Raw genomic sequence first — 16,668 nt, 5'->3', positions numbered from 1 at the left:
GACCACCACCCAGACCCTGTCTCCTGACAGCACAGGGGCTGGAAAAACAAGCCAAAATAACTCGGTCAATGGCACAAATAAATCATTCACCTGAAAGAGAAACAAAAACCTGAAGAATAAATAAAAATGTTGTGCATCGTCATGTTTCCTGTATTGAATATCATTGCCAAACATAACACTATAGGCTACCTTTTAAAAGCGAGGAATAATATCCTGTCTCATTTGTATAGCCCCCAGTTGGGGTGGGCTGGACATCGGGTCATCTGGCTCCATCACTACATTTATGGCACCGTGTCTTCCTGCGCGATGTTGTGCAGAACCCCACAGGCTAAAACAATGTTGCAGACCGGCGCATAGAGGTCTTCTAAAAGAGCCAGATCTGCCATTGCTGATAAGTGATCAACTGATGATTTCTCCTTCTCCTGTTAAACTGATTATATGCTGCACCGCAAGTCCACACTGACTCCAAAACTTGCGTACACAAGTTCAGACCAGACGTGAGATTTTTTCGCAGCCTACACTCACGTTCAAATTGATAAATGCCGAGCTTTGCGTAGGAATCGGCGTACGTCCGTCCTACGCCCGTCCTACGCCTGTTTTAGGTCGTACGCACGTTTCATAAATGAGGGCCATTGTCTGTGGTCTAAACAACAGGTGTGTGTCCGAACCTTACACTCGATGTAAATGGCAGTGATCACTAAGAGCAGAGTCAGCAAGAAGTCGACCACTCCAATGATAATAAAAGGCCTTCAAATAGATGGATCTGATGGAACAAAGTCATAACATCACACAACATCATGAGTCCAACAGCTCACGTTAACCACAAACTGACCTGAAATTTAAATCACTTCAACATGGACACATATCTGTTGTGAGGGTTATCTTTATCTGAATTGTGGCCCTGAAGACAGAAACTGTCCTGTTGCACAGATTATAAAGTCCACTGAGAATAATCAGTTTATTGTTTACTGTTGCCATTTATACACTTTGTATAATTTTGTTTGTTTGTTTTGTCATGTGTAACACGATGGCAGTCGTCAGTCCAGGAACAACATGTCGTCAGCTGATAAGTTTAACTCAGTTTGGACCAATCATCTTTTACAAACCTGCGAACAGTCCAAACGGCTCTCAGAGGAGAAGATAAATACAGCTGTAGCTTCCTTGGTGGGCGGGCTCTGCAGCAGGAAACAGGAAGTGGGCAGAGTGATTGACAGCTGGCTGGGTGGAGTTGTGTGTTGAGTTGGAGGAGGTGAAGGTGAGCTGGAAGGAGCCTCCTTGGTACTGTGACCCCTGAACACCTGGAACCGCTGCTGCTGGGCCTCGGAGACCCCATCCATTTAGGAGGAAACAGAGATGTTAGGCTGAAACAGCAGATATGTGAACAAAGAGACAGAGACATTGTGAACTAGCCAGGCCTAGCAACAGTAATATTGAAAATAACATTTACATTTAATACACAGGAGCCTCTGTTGCTCCCAGTTGCTGTTCTTCTGTTGCCCCCAGTTCATGTGCCTCTCTTGCCCCCAGTTCCTGTGCCATTGTTACCTGCAGTTCATGTGCCTCAGTTGCCCCCAGTTCATGTGCCACTGTTACCCCCAGTTCCAGTGACTCTGTTGACTTCCCGTTACTCCTGGGCAAACCAGCGACCAGCCTGATAAGACTGCTTCTTCAGCTTGGCAGCTTCTGAGCCACTGATTTCTACCAGCAGATTTTTTGGTTACCATCATAACAGGCACCAATGACCAACTGGCCACAACTTTGAGCAGTTCAGCTCGGCGGGGGGCTCGCCTATATCTCTCCGCTTCCACTTGCCTCCTTCACATTGGGAAACTCCTTCAATGTAGGGAGTCCAGCCCCTATCCCTTTAAGATTTTTGGGATTATTTGAAGCAGTAGAAATATGTCATATCTACATATATATCCTGATGCACTCAGCAGCTGATTTACTGAGGCAGCAGCTCATCAGACTCTGTCACGGCTGCTGGAGACAGTCTGCTGCTATTCTAGCTGCTGCATGTGTGTTCAACCTGGGTACATTACTGTCATAGATGATCAGATCCAGGAGGGAGGAAGAGGACCATGATGTTGCACACTCCCTCAGAACAGATCCAGACTGAACACAGTCAGACCTGATCCGCCACATAGATCTGTATGAGGACTCTCCTCTCTCTGCTACAGAAACAGCAGACCCACAGTCCAACTCTCTGCAGGCAACAGCTGCTTCCTATAGGCCCCGGCAATTGTGATCCACTGTTCTCCATTCTCCGTTGTGTTTCAGCTTCAGTGTTCTGCACAGCGATTGTCTCCTATAATGTGACAGCATCAGGCTCTGAAAAGAAAACAGAGTCATCAGAAATATTTAAAGGTGAGTTCCATTAGAAGAGAAATTAACCAACTCAAAGTTGCAGCTCCTCTTCTGCCTGAGCAGGTGAGTCCAAAAGCTTTTTCAGGTGAGCAGGTGTTTCTATCTGAGCCTGAGCTTCTACAGTCCAGGCAGGCAGACTCATGGCGTCCACACTGGAACTCTTTGGTCCTCATTGGAGTCTCCACTTCTCCATAGAGCGCCCCCTGGAGGACTGAATGAGCCCCACAGCCAAGCTCCTTACAGACCACCTCTGCATCCTGCTGGTCAAAGTCATCTTCTGACACTGAGGACCAGCGCTGGGTAGACTGGTTAGTCTTCACCTCCAATCTGCCTGAGCACAGACTGGTCCCATTCACCATCCTGACAGAGTCTGGAGAGATGATAGAAGATACAATAGAGAAAGAGAAAAGACACCAGACACTAAATAAAAAGATGTCAAGAAACAACAACTTTTGATTAAAGGTGGGCTCAGCACAGTTCCAACAGAAGTTGATCATTAACAACAGAACACATCTTTATAATTCCAAAGACTGCAGCAATGTTACATGCAAATTTACATTTAATAAACTCCATTGTTTCCATTGTTGAACACTTTCAACATGTTTTTAAATAACACTGTCATCTGCACATTTCTCTGTTCTGTTCCTTTTGCTCAGGTACTCCACAATCGTTGCTCTCCACACATACACATACATTCAAACGTTTTCACTTTCTTATTTTTCTGGGACCCAGAATAAAACCTGTGTAGAAAATGGTCCCTAAGGTTTAAAAGGGACAGGGGCTGGAGTCTCTCTTTTGAAGGAGTTTCCCAGGGTGAAGGAGCCATATGGGAGGTGGAGATACTGGCGAGCCCCCGGCTGAGCTGAACTGCTGAACTGCTCAAAGTTGTGGCCAGTAGGTCATTGGTGCCTGTTATTGTGGCAACCAAAGAAACTGCTGGTGGAAACTAGTGGCTCAGAAAGCTGTCAAGCTGAGGGCGTCCTTTCAGGCAGGTTGGTTGTTGGCCCAGGGGACTCCTGAAGCAGCAGACAAGTGTCATATATTCAGATATATGGTTATTTTTGTTCAAGGGACACGCATGCACACAGACAGACATACACACACACACACACACACACACAGACGGACAGACAATGTTAATATCCACTTTAAATCTGCTGACAGAATCACTGCCCTGCCCCCTCCAGGACAGGAAGTGTGTTGGGTCTTAGTATGGTGAAATGGCTTCCTCAACATATTAATGTAATGTGCAACTCAGTTCTGCAGTTGACTGTGACTTAATCTCAGTTCTCTTATTTGACATCTCTGTCAGTGTTTGTGACCCCAAAGGGCAGAGGGTTGAGACGAGGAGGGAGTGTGAAGGTTATGAAGATTTACAGCTAGTTTTAGCTACAACAAAAGGAATATCCAAACAAAAATCCAAATCACTCAGAAAGGAACAAGGAATCAAACCACAAAAGGAGAGACACAGGGCTTAACACAAGAAAGTAAACACATAATGACAATGATTGGCAAAATAGACAAAGAAAGCACATAAACTAAATACACAAGGTAATGAGGGACAGGTGACAAGAGGGCTGAGGAACAGATGGAACACATCAGGGCAGGGCAGACAATCACAAAAGGCAGGAAAACACACAAAGCAGGAAGTAAAATATGACATGACACATTAGAAACAAACAACAAAGTAAAACAGGAAACTGAAGCATGAAAACATATCCAAGGATTGAACTAGGACAACAAAAAAACTGTGAACAAATAACAGGGAAACAGAAACACACAGGTAGGAGGTGGCCACACCAACAACAGGAACCCAGGCAAAGATGAGACGTTGACCGGGACCTCTGACTGGGAACTGGTTGAAGTTCAGCTGGACATCCATCTCAAGGCTGGGCTGCAGAGCATCAGGCTCACTGGGCATTGCAGGCTTGGAGTTGCTGAACAGCAGCTTGGGCTATGGATCACTGGACAGCAGCTTAGGCGTGCTGGGGAGCAGTGAAGACTCAAGAGAGGTTGTGAATGTGCGTGGCAATGGAGCCATGTCAACTACTTTTACAGCCCCCACGGGTCCAAAAAAAGATGGCTGGGCAGGTCCCCACAAATTACTGCTTGTTGTCGGGGGTGCTCACTGACCAGGTTGCAGCAGGGCTGACGGACAAGAGTTCTGATTGGCTGCTAACTGATGTACCAGCCCTATGGCAAGTAGATAAGAGGCTGGCTGCCTTGCCCTTCTCAGTCTCTGTTGCTCTGGTTTAAAAATAAACCAGTGTCACTGTGTAACTTTGGATTCAGCGATCCATTCATTCACAGTTCTGTAAACATGCCCACTGTTATTTTACATGCCGGAGACAAGAGTAAAGTCTTTGCATTAACCTGTTTATTAAACCACTCAAACAGTGCCATAAAGTACATTCATTAATATTAGATGGGTTGAATGTCTCACAGAAAATATAATATACACACAGTGCGCACAGGGTTATGCTGTGTGTCCAATGTCAGCATAATTTCCCCACTTCCCATTCATTTCTATGGGAGCAGCCGTGGAATGCATTCTGGTAGCGTTGTGGGGACTTTGGAGAAGCGGGGTCGAGTCAACTGCTCATCATTTGCATAAAGTGTAATCCAGCCAACTTTATGCAAATGAGGAGCGGCCGGCTCGGTTTGCCGCCTCTCAAAAGCTGACAAAAATCTTTTAAACTGACCATTGTCGATCCGAAACGAAGACACATTTCGGAGAACTATTTTCGTAAAGTACGAGATCATATTCCAAAAGAGCCGCCAGTATGGTTGGTTTTGAAATTTGGAAGCAGTCAGCCACACGTGACGAATTCGTCCAATCAGCTGCAGCCATCACGGTTGTAAAAAGGGCCTGTTTTATTTGCTTGTCTGTGGTCATTGAAGAGAAACTGGTGGCAAGCTCACTAGTGTGCAATGCTGAGAAGGGGGGCGATCCCATCCGTGAAAACAATGCTCACATGGACATGCACAATATCACTTAGACAATTCAAATGGCCACTTAACTACTTCCGGTTATTTTACTCTGTTAGGGACCTTCCTAAGCAAAATTTGACTGCAGCCAGGGTGTCTTCTCTCATTGTTTCCTCTCCTTCCTCCTCCTCTTACTCACGTGCCCCCCTCCCCCCTGTGTCTCTGTGACATCACTCTGCTTTTATCCAATCACGTGTCTTCCCTGTGGTGTGATTACATAATTTCAGGTTCAGTTTGATGTAAAATCATTTCAGAGCAGCTGTTTCTGTTTTACAATCATTTTATTATTCAGATCTTTATCAGAACAGAATCATGTTTCTCCTTCAGCAATATACAAATAAAATATGATTTATAATATATGATACATGTAATATACTATATGACATATATAATGTATACCATAACTCTAGATGTGATGAGATGTAATATTTGATGCTGAACAATGTGTACTTAATCTGATATGCGGTATGTGGTTATATTATATTATGATGTGTGTATGGTATATTATATTATGTGTGTGTATATTATCTTATGTGTGCAAGGGATATTATATTATGTGTGTATATTATCTTATGTGTGCAAGGAATATTATATTATGTTTTTAAGGTATATTACATGATCATGTATGTGTATATTATATTATGATGTGTTTTAGGGCAGTGTGGAGAGGAATTCATTTTTTATGTTCATTAAAACATTAAATGATAATTTTATTTGAATAAAAGCTTTTTTATAGTTCACATCTCCCCCGGGCTCTGTACTGCGCATGCTCCTCGCTCTGCTGCAGTCTGTGTGTGTGTGTGTGTATGTGTCACTCTCTCTCTCTCTCTCTCTCTCTCTCTCTCTCTCTCTCTCTCTCTCTCTCTCTCTCTCTCTGACACGGTGAGGTTTAACCAGCTGTCAGACCGCTGCTCCTCTGTCTTAAATAGCCCGACACTGAGCTCACAGCATGTCGTCCAGCCCGCAGGAACAGAACCGGGAGCAGAAAGAGGAGCAGAAAGAGGAACAGAAAGAGGAGCATAAAGAGGAACAGAAAGGGGATTTGAAGGAAGAGGAGGTGAAGAAAGACGTGAAGCCGGAGGACAAACAGAATCAAAATGAGGAGAGGAAAACAGAGAAGTGGGAGGAAAACAAGAAAGAAGAGCCGAAGGAATCCTGGAAGGATTGTATCTACAACCCAAGGACCGGAGAGTTTATGGGCCGGACTGCCAGCAGCTGGGGTGAGACTGTCTCTATGTTTGTCTGCCTTTCTTTCTCAGATAGAGAGACAAATGTAAAGGGGAATTATCTTAAAATCCCAGGAGGTTTGTTGAGAAGTGGCAGGGAATAATACCAACAATGTAATCCAAACACAATCTGTGTCTGTCGATCATTTTACAACACACACAAACACACACGCACACACACACACACACACACACACACACACAAATACACACACACACACACACTGATTCATAAAATATGCAGTGTGGATTGAATGCGGAATGTGCAAAATGGGCAGATGTATAGTCCAGGATGACGGTTAATGCAAGGTGTAGTGACTATGGATGGGGGAGGGTTATGAGTCAGTCGTAGTGGGGGTCTGGGGCCTTGTTAATGAGGCTGACTGCTGATGGAAAGAAACTGTTTTATGGCATCCTGGAGGACTACAGGTCCTGGAGAAATGGCAGATTGGAGCCAATCATCTTCTCAGCAGAGCGGATGATACACTGCACTCTGCCTGTGTCCTTAGCAGAGGCAGCAGCATACCAGATGGGGATGAAGCAGGTGAGGATGGACTCAATGAAGGCAGTGAAGATGTGAACCATCATAGTCTTTGACAGGTTGAACTTCTTCAGCTGCTGCAGGAAGTACATCCTCTGCTGGCTTTTTTGATCAGAAGAGGTCATGGGAGACAATGGCGTCCAGGAAGTGGAAGGGTGATGGGGGCAGGTAGGGCTGTATCCTTCCTAATGTCCACAACCATCTCCATTATCTTCAGAGCATTTAGCTCCAGGTTGTTCTGATAGCACCCCATCACCAGGTGGTCAATCTCCTACCTGTGGGTGAACTCACCCCAACCAGAGATGAGTCCAAGGAGTGCTCCATCATATTAGCAGTGGTTGGTTGTTCAGTTAAACCGAGAATAGGTGACTTTAAGCTGGGTACAGAGCAGCGCAACATTACAGTTAGGTTCCTATACAGCAGCAGTCATTGGGTTGAATACAATGAAAAATACATGGAATGCTTATGAATTACAGTGCTTAACTTTTCGTAGCTATATGAATATTTTGGGCTTGTGACCTGAGATGCAGCTGTTGGTGTACAGGAAGAAGAGCAGAGGGGAAAGGAAGCAGCCTTGAGGGGAACCAGCGTTGATAGTCAGAGAGTCAGAGACATGTCTCCCCAGCTTCACGCATAGCTTCCTGTCAGACAGAAAGTCTTGGATCCACCTGCAGTTGGGTCATCTTGTCCTTTAGCAGAGCCGGGAGGATGGTGTTGAAGGCAGAGCTGAAGTTCACAAACAGGATCTAGGATCCTGACAATGGTAACAGGCTCGGTTAGCAACGATTAGCTCTGGTTAGCTCCGGTTACCTCCAGTTACTACATTATAAAGATATGGAGAAGAGCAGACTGCCGCGTAGAGGGTGAACAACCAGACTGATAAATGATGTTCGGGGTGCTTTCAGAGCAGTGTGGACGCAGTGTTTCTATGGTTTATTTGTACAGGTAATCCAGCAATCCACAACACCACCAGCATGCTACTACTAAGGTTTGAGCCTCTGAGGCTGAAGGGAAGCATTGATGCTCAGTCACGCACACTGCGAGAGACTTCATGAGGGGGAGGGGCAGGAGGCCACTGGTCTGTGTGCACTATACAATTTTTTTTTATTTTTTTTTTTTTATTTTACCTTTATTTAACCAGGAAAGTCCCATTGAGATTAAAAACCTCTTTTTCAAGGGAGTCCTGGCCAAGAAGCAGCAAACGACTTTCAAACATACAATACAATTACATACACATTATGAAAAACAGTTACAAAGGATCGACTCAAGTGTTCTCAATCTGGACTTAAAAGCGTTCAATGAAAGTAATTCAGTCAATACATTGTTGACTGGAGAAAATAATGTAGTTCAGATTTTATCTACCTGGGCGGGGTGCCCAAGCAGAACGTATTTGGGAAACAGTTTATTGGATAATGATCAAGAGATTTTAAGCATTGTGTCAGATTTCTGTGGAGGACGACATCAAAAAATCTTAGTTTTTCTCCCATCACTGATGGCCGTTTCTCTGAGACAGAAAGAGCTGCTGCTCAACTACGAACATGTGTGTGTGTCATATCATCTTCTTCAAGTATTCCTGGTATGAACTGAGAAATGTCATGTGACACCTACACACACACAAACAGCCTAATTCAGCACATTTTAAATAGCCATAACCCCCTGCAGCATCTAAGAAAAATTCAGTGAGTCTAAATTTAGCCTCTCAGTTCATCTGAGACTCACTCTTCATACTCTCCCTCTCTCTCTCTCTCTCTCTCTCCCTCTCCCTCTCACAACTCATCATACTTGTTACACAGCCAGTCTTTCATTCAAAACATATTGTAAATACTTCTCACCACACAACCATTGATTTGAAATATACATTTTTATTATAAAATGTTATAACAACATATGGTTTATCACCAATACAATATATAATGATAACTTTTCAGTTAAGTTGTTTTACCTACAGGTAATCCAGTAGCAAATAATGCAAGATACATGTTTCCCTGTGAGAACTGCTGAAAGTAATATGCTACAGTAATGTAAAACAGATTACAGTTGTTACATTAGAGAATACACTTACATTTTCCAACATTTACAGAATCTTTCATCTCCATGATATCTATCCTATGTGTCGTCAAGTTGTTATCAATGAACACATCATCTACAATAATTTAGGCAAATTTGTTTTTACAGTATTTTTCAGAAAGGCTAAATGTGATTGTAACATAGGTATACTCTTTACTGTATGAGCAAATGTACATGGTTACAGTAAATACTGTAAAACCAATTAACATAAGATATTATTTAGCACATATTGTACATTACATGTAATCTGGATCAAGCCTGCGTTAAGCATTGAGCTCATGTCAACAAGAGTTTATTATGTGTGGATTAGGGGTGGTACGGTTCACAAAACCCACGGTTCGGTTCGTATCACGGTTTTACGGTCACGGTTTTCGGTTCTGTACGGTTCTTGTTATTTTTTTTAACCTTTAACACTCGGAAGACATGATGATTTCAACAAGCTTTTCATTTATTTGGCAAAAAAAGGAGAATGTGTATTGCCATCTACAGGAACGAACTTATATGCCTTTTTAGCACAGATTGAAATATTAGAGAATATCAATTGAAATAACTTGCATTTATCAAACTACCAACTTCAAGGTGTAGCTCTTAAAAAAATTATATCATTTAAAAGAAAAAGAGAAAAAAAATGAACTCTTAAAGCTCTGCCTTTTTATTAAGTCACAATACGTTAAACATAATTGCCTATAATGAGGCTATAACCATAGCAAAGGCCATAAACAGAGTGAAGCATGAGTTCAACCAGCTCAACACAAAAACAGTTATCAACAATGCTTCTATTCCCTGAGAGTGAGGATTTTTTTCACTTGAAATTAAAGTGCAGTATTTATGGCTGGAGTTCTTATCTAAACTTAAAGTGCCACTGTAATAATTTAAATATTATAAACAAAAATGCTGGCTATGAATATAAAATGTTGGATAAAAATTAACACACTGCACTGTTTAAAAAACAACACTCCTCTGTTCACTTAATGTTCATATTCTTCCGCAAGAATATCAGTTTTTCCACATTTTCTGCCAAGAGGCGAGACCTACTTGCAGTGACTATGTCCCCTGCCGTTGAGAAAACACGTTCACTTGGCACACATGTACCTGGGACAGCAAGGGTACGTTGTGCCAACTTAGCAATGTGAGGATACTTATGCTCATTGCTCTTCCACCATGCGAGTGAGTCTTCATCCACAGAGATGCATCCTGTGGCTTTGTATGAGGTGACCTCTTCATGAACAATGACTGACAAAGGCTTTGTGCTTCTTTCCTCTGGCTCAGTTGTAAAAAAAATCTGCAAATACCATTGCAATCGCAGATTTCTTCTGGGGAGGAGAGGTCTCTGATGGCCCTGGCTCCGGTCCTGAGGATGAACCGGCCGCTTGGCCTTCACTGACCTTGACCCTGATGAGTATATGACAAAATAGCCATTTTGGAAATGTTAATAACAACAAATAGCTCTCATGGCAGCAAACAATTATTCTCTATTGGGCAGTGGGGAATAGAAAAATACTACAAAGGCAGAAATAGATGAAATATGCTTGGCTTAGTCTAAAAAAAAGAAAACAGCAATTATCATTAGGATAATTGATGATAAATTAAATTTACTTTAGATACAAAATAAATATACAATACCTGCTTTTCAATGTCCACAATGTCCGTGGTGAGATCATCGTAGATTTTCTGAACACAGGCTTCTTCCAGGTAAGGCAGGGACTTGAACCTTGGATCCAGTGCTGTGGCTCTGTGCAGATAATCCTGAACACTAGGGTCATTGTATCTGCCTTTAAGTTCTTTGGTGATGGCTGCCTTAGCTTCTTTGATGGTGTTACTGTCCTCTGCACTTGATGTCATGGATTTCAGTATCATCTTCTGCAGTGGGATAATCATTGAAACTGAGGGGGATGTTTCTGTGCTCATGAGGGTGGTTACATTCTTCAGAGGTCTGAGAATATTTATGAGGCCCTCTGCCAGTTTTGTCTCACTGTCAGTTAAAACGGCAATGTCCTTGACTTTCTCCTTCATATCCTTGTCCATCAGGGCAGAATAGATGGCAGCCTGTTGCTCCACATAATGTTCTAACATATCATATGTGGAGTTCCAACGCGTTGTTACGTTGTGTATTAGTTTGTGAACAGGCACACGTGCAGCTGTTGTGCTTCAGTGACAGAAGCTTACGACCTTCCTAACCTTCCCCAGGAGTCGGGATACTTGGTTTAGTGAGATTGCACTCTTGGTCGCAAGGTTAACAGTGTGCACGAAGCACCCGATCTGTGGCCCAAGTCCAGCTGCTAAATCGATAGCATTCACTATATTTTTAGCATTATCTGTAGTAACAGGAATTGTGCTGTGGGCCCTCTCCAGTTTCCATTCCTCCACCGCGTCTGTCGGCATTTCAGAGAGATGCTCACTGGTATGACTTTCATAAATGGGGCGTGTTTGCAAAATGCAGCTTCTCATTTCCCACTCCGAAGTAATGTAGTGAGCGGTCACCGTGAGGAAACTTTCAGTGGCCCTGGAGGTCCATCCATCTGTAGCGAGAGCTACATGGGCTGTGTCGGACAATTCTTTGTCAATTTCTCCTCTTGTCTCGTCATACAGTTTTGGAATTACAGTGGTACTGAAGTGTCGGCGGGAGGGAATATTATACCGTGGCTCGAGTACTTTCATCAGCTGACGAAATCCTTCATCCTCAATCACGCTGTACGGTTGCATATCTTTTACTATAAACATCCCCAATGCTTTAGTTATGGCTATTGCCCTGTCCGACTTATCACTTAGAGGCTGCTTAAATGCTGCGGAGATTAGAAGTTGTTTCCTTACCGACTCTCTCTCTCTCTCTTCTCCCGCTACCTGCAGACAGGTCCGACACATTGGGGTGATATCTTCTCAGATGAACTAACATATTAGAAGTGTTTCCATTTGCATATTGAGTGCATTTTGCACAATGCTTGCACACAGTCGCAGTTCTATCTGTTGTTTTATTTCTGCTGTCATCATAGGTAACATTAAATCCAAAATGTTCCCACACACGAGACTTACACGACGCTGGCGCATCCTCTAACTCTGGGCAGCCTTCATTTTCTCTCCCACTTGCCATTTCTACACATGAGGTGACCTGCAGCACTCCATACTCCACTTTCTTTCTCTGTCTATGTCCAGTTTGTCCAAACCTCATCTTTCGCGCAAAAAGGAAACACTGTCTGAGGTCACATTCAGGCACAAGGCTACATTGCGCATGCGTCGGACCGTTCAGCACACACACGTTCTGAACCGAGACAAGCGAACCGAGTGGTTTGGGTGTTTTTTTCATGAACCGTACCACCCCTAGTGTGGATACATGTAGTTTAGATGTTCGTACACACTTTACATAGCTGACACCAATTTAAAACTACAGCTTTAACGAACGGTTCAGTGATTAACCATTAAGAGCAAATGTTGGTGAAATGTATATATGCAAATCAGAAGAGAAGCAAAAGTATTGTGAGCATTGCATTGTGAAAGCCAAGTACTTCATAAGAACGATATTGTCTTTGATGACACACACCATATAATTAGGTGTGGTGAAAAAGTTACTCTGTAATTCTGTGTGGGCTGTAATAAACAATGGGACATGTGATTACATGTTTGACAAAACAGCCATTTTGATGATCTGCTTTGAGTTTTGCAGTAAGAGTTGTGTGGTTTTACCACATACTTGTGATAATAGTACAAAAGCGATAAAAAAACTGTAATCCTGCTGACAGCAAACTGTGACAGGTTTAATCAAAAACATTTTTTACATCAAAAAACCTACCCTTAAACTGAAGACAACCAGTCATTGTATGCAGCTTTGGTCTGCTCTGCACACATCCACTTAATGCAGTTCATATATAGTTACAGTTCTGATGTCATAATGTAGTGCATATATAGTTACAGTTCTGATGTCATAATGTAGTTCACATATAGTTACAGTAATAATATCATAATGTAGTTCATACATATAATTACAGTTATAATATAATAATGTAGTTCATATATAGTTACAGTTCTGATGTCATAATGTAGTTCATATAGAGTAACAGTTCTGATGTCATAATGCAGTTCATATATAATTACAGTTCTGATGTCTTAATGTAGTTTATATATAGTTACAGTAATAATATAATAATGTAGTTCATATATAGTTACAGTTCTGATGTCATAATGTAGTTCATATAGACTTACAGTTCTGATGTCATAATGCATATCATAAATAATTACAGTTCTGATGTCTTAATGTAGTTCATATAGACTTACAGTTCTGATGTCATAATGCAGTTCATAAATAATTACAGTTATGATGTCTTAATGTAGTTCATATATAGTTACAGTAATAATATCATAATGCAGTTCATATATAATTACAGTTATAATATTATAATGTAGTTCATATATAGTTACAGTTCTGATGTCATAATGTAGTTCATATAGACTTACAGTTCTGATGTCATAATGCAGTTCATATATAATTACAGTTCTGATGTCTTAATGTAGTTCATATATAGTTACAGTAATAATATGATAATGTAGTTCATATATAGTTACAGTTCTGATGTCATAATGTAGTTCATATATAGTTACAGTCAGATGTCATAATGTAGTTCATATATAGTTACAGTTCTGATGTCTTAATGTAGTTCATATATAGTTACAGTTCTGATGTCATAATGTAGTTCATATGTAGTTACAGTTCTGATGTCTTAATGTAGTTCATATATACAGTACAGGCCAAAAGTTTGGAAACACCTTCTCATTCAATGCGTTTCTTTTTATTTTCATGACTATTTACATTGTAGATTCTCACTGAAAGCATCAAAACTATGAATGAACACATGTGGAATTATGTACTTAACAAAAAAGTGTGAAATAACTGAAAACATGTCTTATATTCTAGTTTCTTCAAAGTAGCCACCCTTTGCTCTGATTACTGCTTTGCACACTCTTGGCATTCTCTTAATGAGCTTCAAGAGGTAGTCACCTGAAATGGTTTTCCAACAGTCTTGAAGGAGTTCCCAGAGATGCTTAGCACTTGTTGGCCCTTTTGCCTTCACTCTGCTGTCCAGCTCACCCCAAACCATCTCGATCGGGTACAGGTCCAGTGACTATGGAGGCCAGGTCATCTGGAGCAGCACTCCATCACTCTCCTTCTTGGTCAAATAGCCCTTACACAGCCTGGAGGTGTGTTTGGGGTCATTGTCCTGTTGAAAAATAAATGATGGTCCAACTAAACGCAAACCGGATGGGATGGCATGTCGCTGCAGGATGCTGTGGAAGCCATGCTGGTTCAGTATGCCTTCAGTTTAGAATAAATCCCCAACAGTGTCACCAGCAAAGCCCCCCCACACCATCACACCTCCTCCTCCATGCTTCACGGTGGGAACCAGGCATGTAGAATCCATCCGTTCCCTTTCTTATCTGTACCCAAAGCACAAGTCCATGTTCGAATTCCGTTTTGTTTTCTTGGCCCAAACAAATCTCTTCTGCTTGTTGCCTCTCCTTAGCAGTGGTTTCCTAGCAGCTACTTGACCATGAAGGCCTGATTCGCGCAGTCTCCTCTTAACAGTTGTTCTAGAGATGGGTCTGCTGCTAGAACTCTGTGTGGCATTCATCTGGTCTCTAATCTGAACTTGCGATTTCTGAGGCCGGTGACTCAGATGAACTTATCCTCAGCAGCAGAGGTGACTCTTGGTCTTCCTTTGCTGGGGTGGTCCTCATGTGAGCCAGTTTCGTTGTAGCGCTTGATGGTTTTTGCGACTGCACTTGACTTACACATTCAGAGTTTTCGCAATTTTCCGGACTGACTGACCTTCATTTGTTAAAGCAATGATGGCCACTCGTTTCTCTTTACTTAGCTGATTGGTTCTTGCCATAATATGAATTCTAACAGTTGTCCAATAGGGTGTATAGTGCTGTGTATCAAACTGACTTCTGCACAACACAACTGATGGTCCCAACCCCATTAATAAGGGAAAAAAATCCACTAATTAACCCTGACAAGGCACACCTGTGAAGGTAAAACCATTTCAGGTGACTACCGCATGAAGCTCATTGAGAGAACACCAAGGGTTTGCAGCGCTATCAAAAATGCAAAGGGTGGCTACTTTGAGGAATCTAAAATATAAGACATGTTTTCAGATATTTCACACTTTTTTGTTAAGTACATAATTTCATATGTGTTCATTCATTGTTTTGATGCCTTCAGTGAGAATCTACAATGTAAATAGTCATGAAAATAAAGAAAACGCATTGAATGAGGTGTGTTCAAACTTTTGGCCTGTACTGTAGTTACAGTTCTGATGTCTTAACCCTCATGCCCTCTTCGGTCATTTTTGTACATTTTTCTCAAGTTTTTTTTTTCATTTTGTGATCATTTTTGCTGTGTTACTTCTTATGGCATGAAATTTTGTAGGAATCCTTCTTTTCAGTCAAATTCTTTAAATCCAGTGTTTTTTACTCTTACATGTCTTTTATACTTAAATGATTCATTTTGTACCCTCTGGACACCTTCGAGGCAAAAATGTCCACGCACACAAAAACTGTTATTAAATCATTATATATCAATATTTTTTTCTGTTTTTTTTTCATGAATCACTTAAACAACTTCTTACCTAATCAAAACCACCAAACATTCAATAATTTTCAGGATTTTAACCCTTTAAATGCCAGTTTATGTATTTGAAGTATGTCATTATTTATAAAAAAAAACACAAAAAATGATTTTTTTCCCATATAATGAATAATATGTAGATGGGGCTTTGGTGGTGATTAGAGGCTTGATATGTCAAAGATAAGCAACAAAACTGATTTGATTGCATTAGTATTTTTATGTAATTCCAGATACTCCCTCTGGACACCTTCGAGGCAAAAATGGCCCCATTGACTTCCATTATAACCACATGTTTTGATCTCACTGCCTTTACAGTATAAAACCATGCATTCTGTAATGTCAGCATTTCATTTGGAAGAAAACTAGTCATATTTAACATTTTTACAGTATTTCACCAGATTCAACCATTTTGCCCTTGGAGCCCGATACATGAAATTATAGTTATATTATGGAGCACTGTGTGTGTGTGTGTGTTGTATGTGTGTGAAAAAAATGCGCAGTGTGTGTGTATATGTGTGTGTGTGTGTATGTGTGTGTGTTGTGTGTCGTGTGTGTGTCTGTGTATATATGTATATTTGTGTGTGGGTGGGTGTGTGTGTGTGTGTGTGTTATGTGTGTGTGTGTGTGTGTGTGTGTGTGTATGCGTGTGTTGTGTTGTGTGTGTGTGTGTATGCGTGTGTGTATGCGTGTATGTATGGCGTGTTTTGTGTGTGTGTGTGTGTGTGTGTGTGTGTGTGTGTGTGTGTGTGTGTGTGTGTGTGTGTGTGTGCATGCATGTATGCATGTCTGTGTGTGAGAGAGTTTGTGTAAATCTGTAAACAAACAAACAATGACAATTTTAGTGGTGAAAAAAGCGCACCTTACTT

At 41.6% G+C, this 16,668-nt stretch overlaps 1 protein-coding gene across 1 annotated transcript in view; it reads left to right on the top strand.

The window, feature by feature from the left end:
- The first annotated feature begins 6,301 nt into the window (after nucleotides 1-6,301).
- Nucleotides 6,302-16,668, top strand: part of LOC120543874 (sodium/potassium-transporting ATPase subunit beta-3-like) — a 22,509-nt gene continuing 12,142 nt past the window's right edge. The window contains exon 1 of the mRNA XM_039777235.1: nucleotides 6,302-6,572. Coding sequence (XP_039633169.1) covers nucleotides 6,302-6,572 — 271 coding nt within the window. The remainder of the gene's footprint in view (nucleotides 6,573-16,668) is intronic.

This window comes from Perca fluviatilis, chromosome 2 (genome assembly GCF_010015445.1).
Source record: "Perca fluviatilis chromosome 2, GENO_Pfluv_1.0, whole genome shotgun sequence".
Lineage (NCBI taxonomy): Eukaryota > Metazoa > Chordata > Actinopteri > Perciformes > Percidae > Perca > Perca fluviatilis.
The sequence above is the reverse complement of the archived record's forward strand: the minus strand, read 5'-3'. Positions and strand labels throughout refer to the sequence as shown.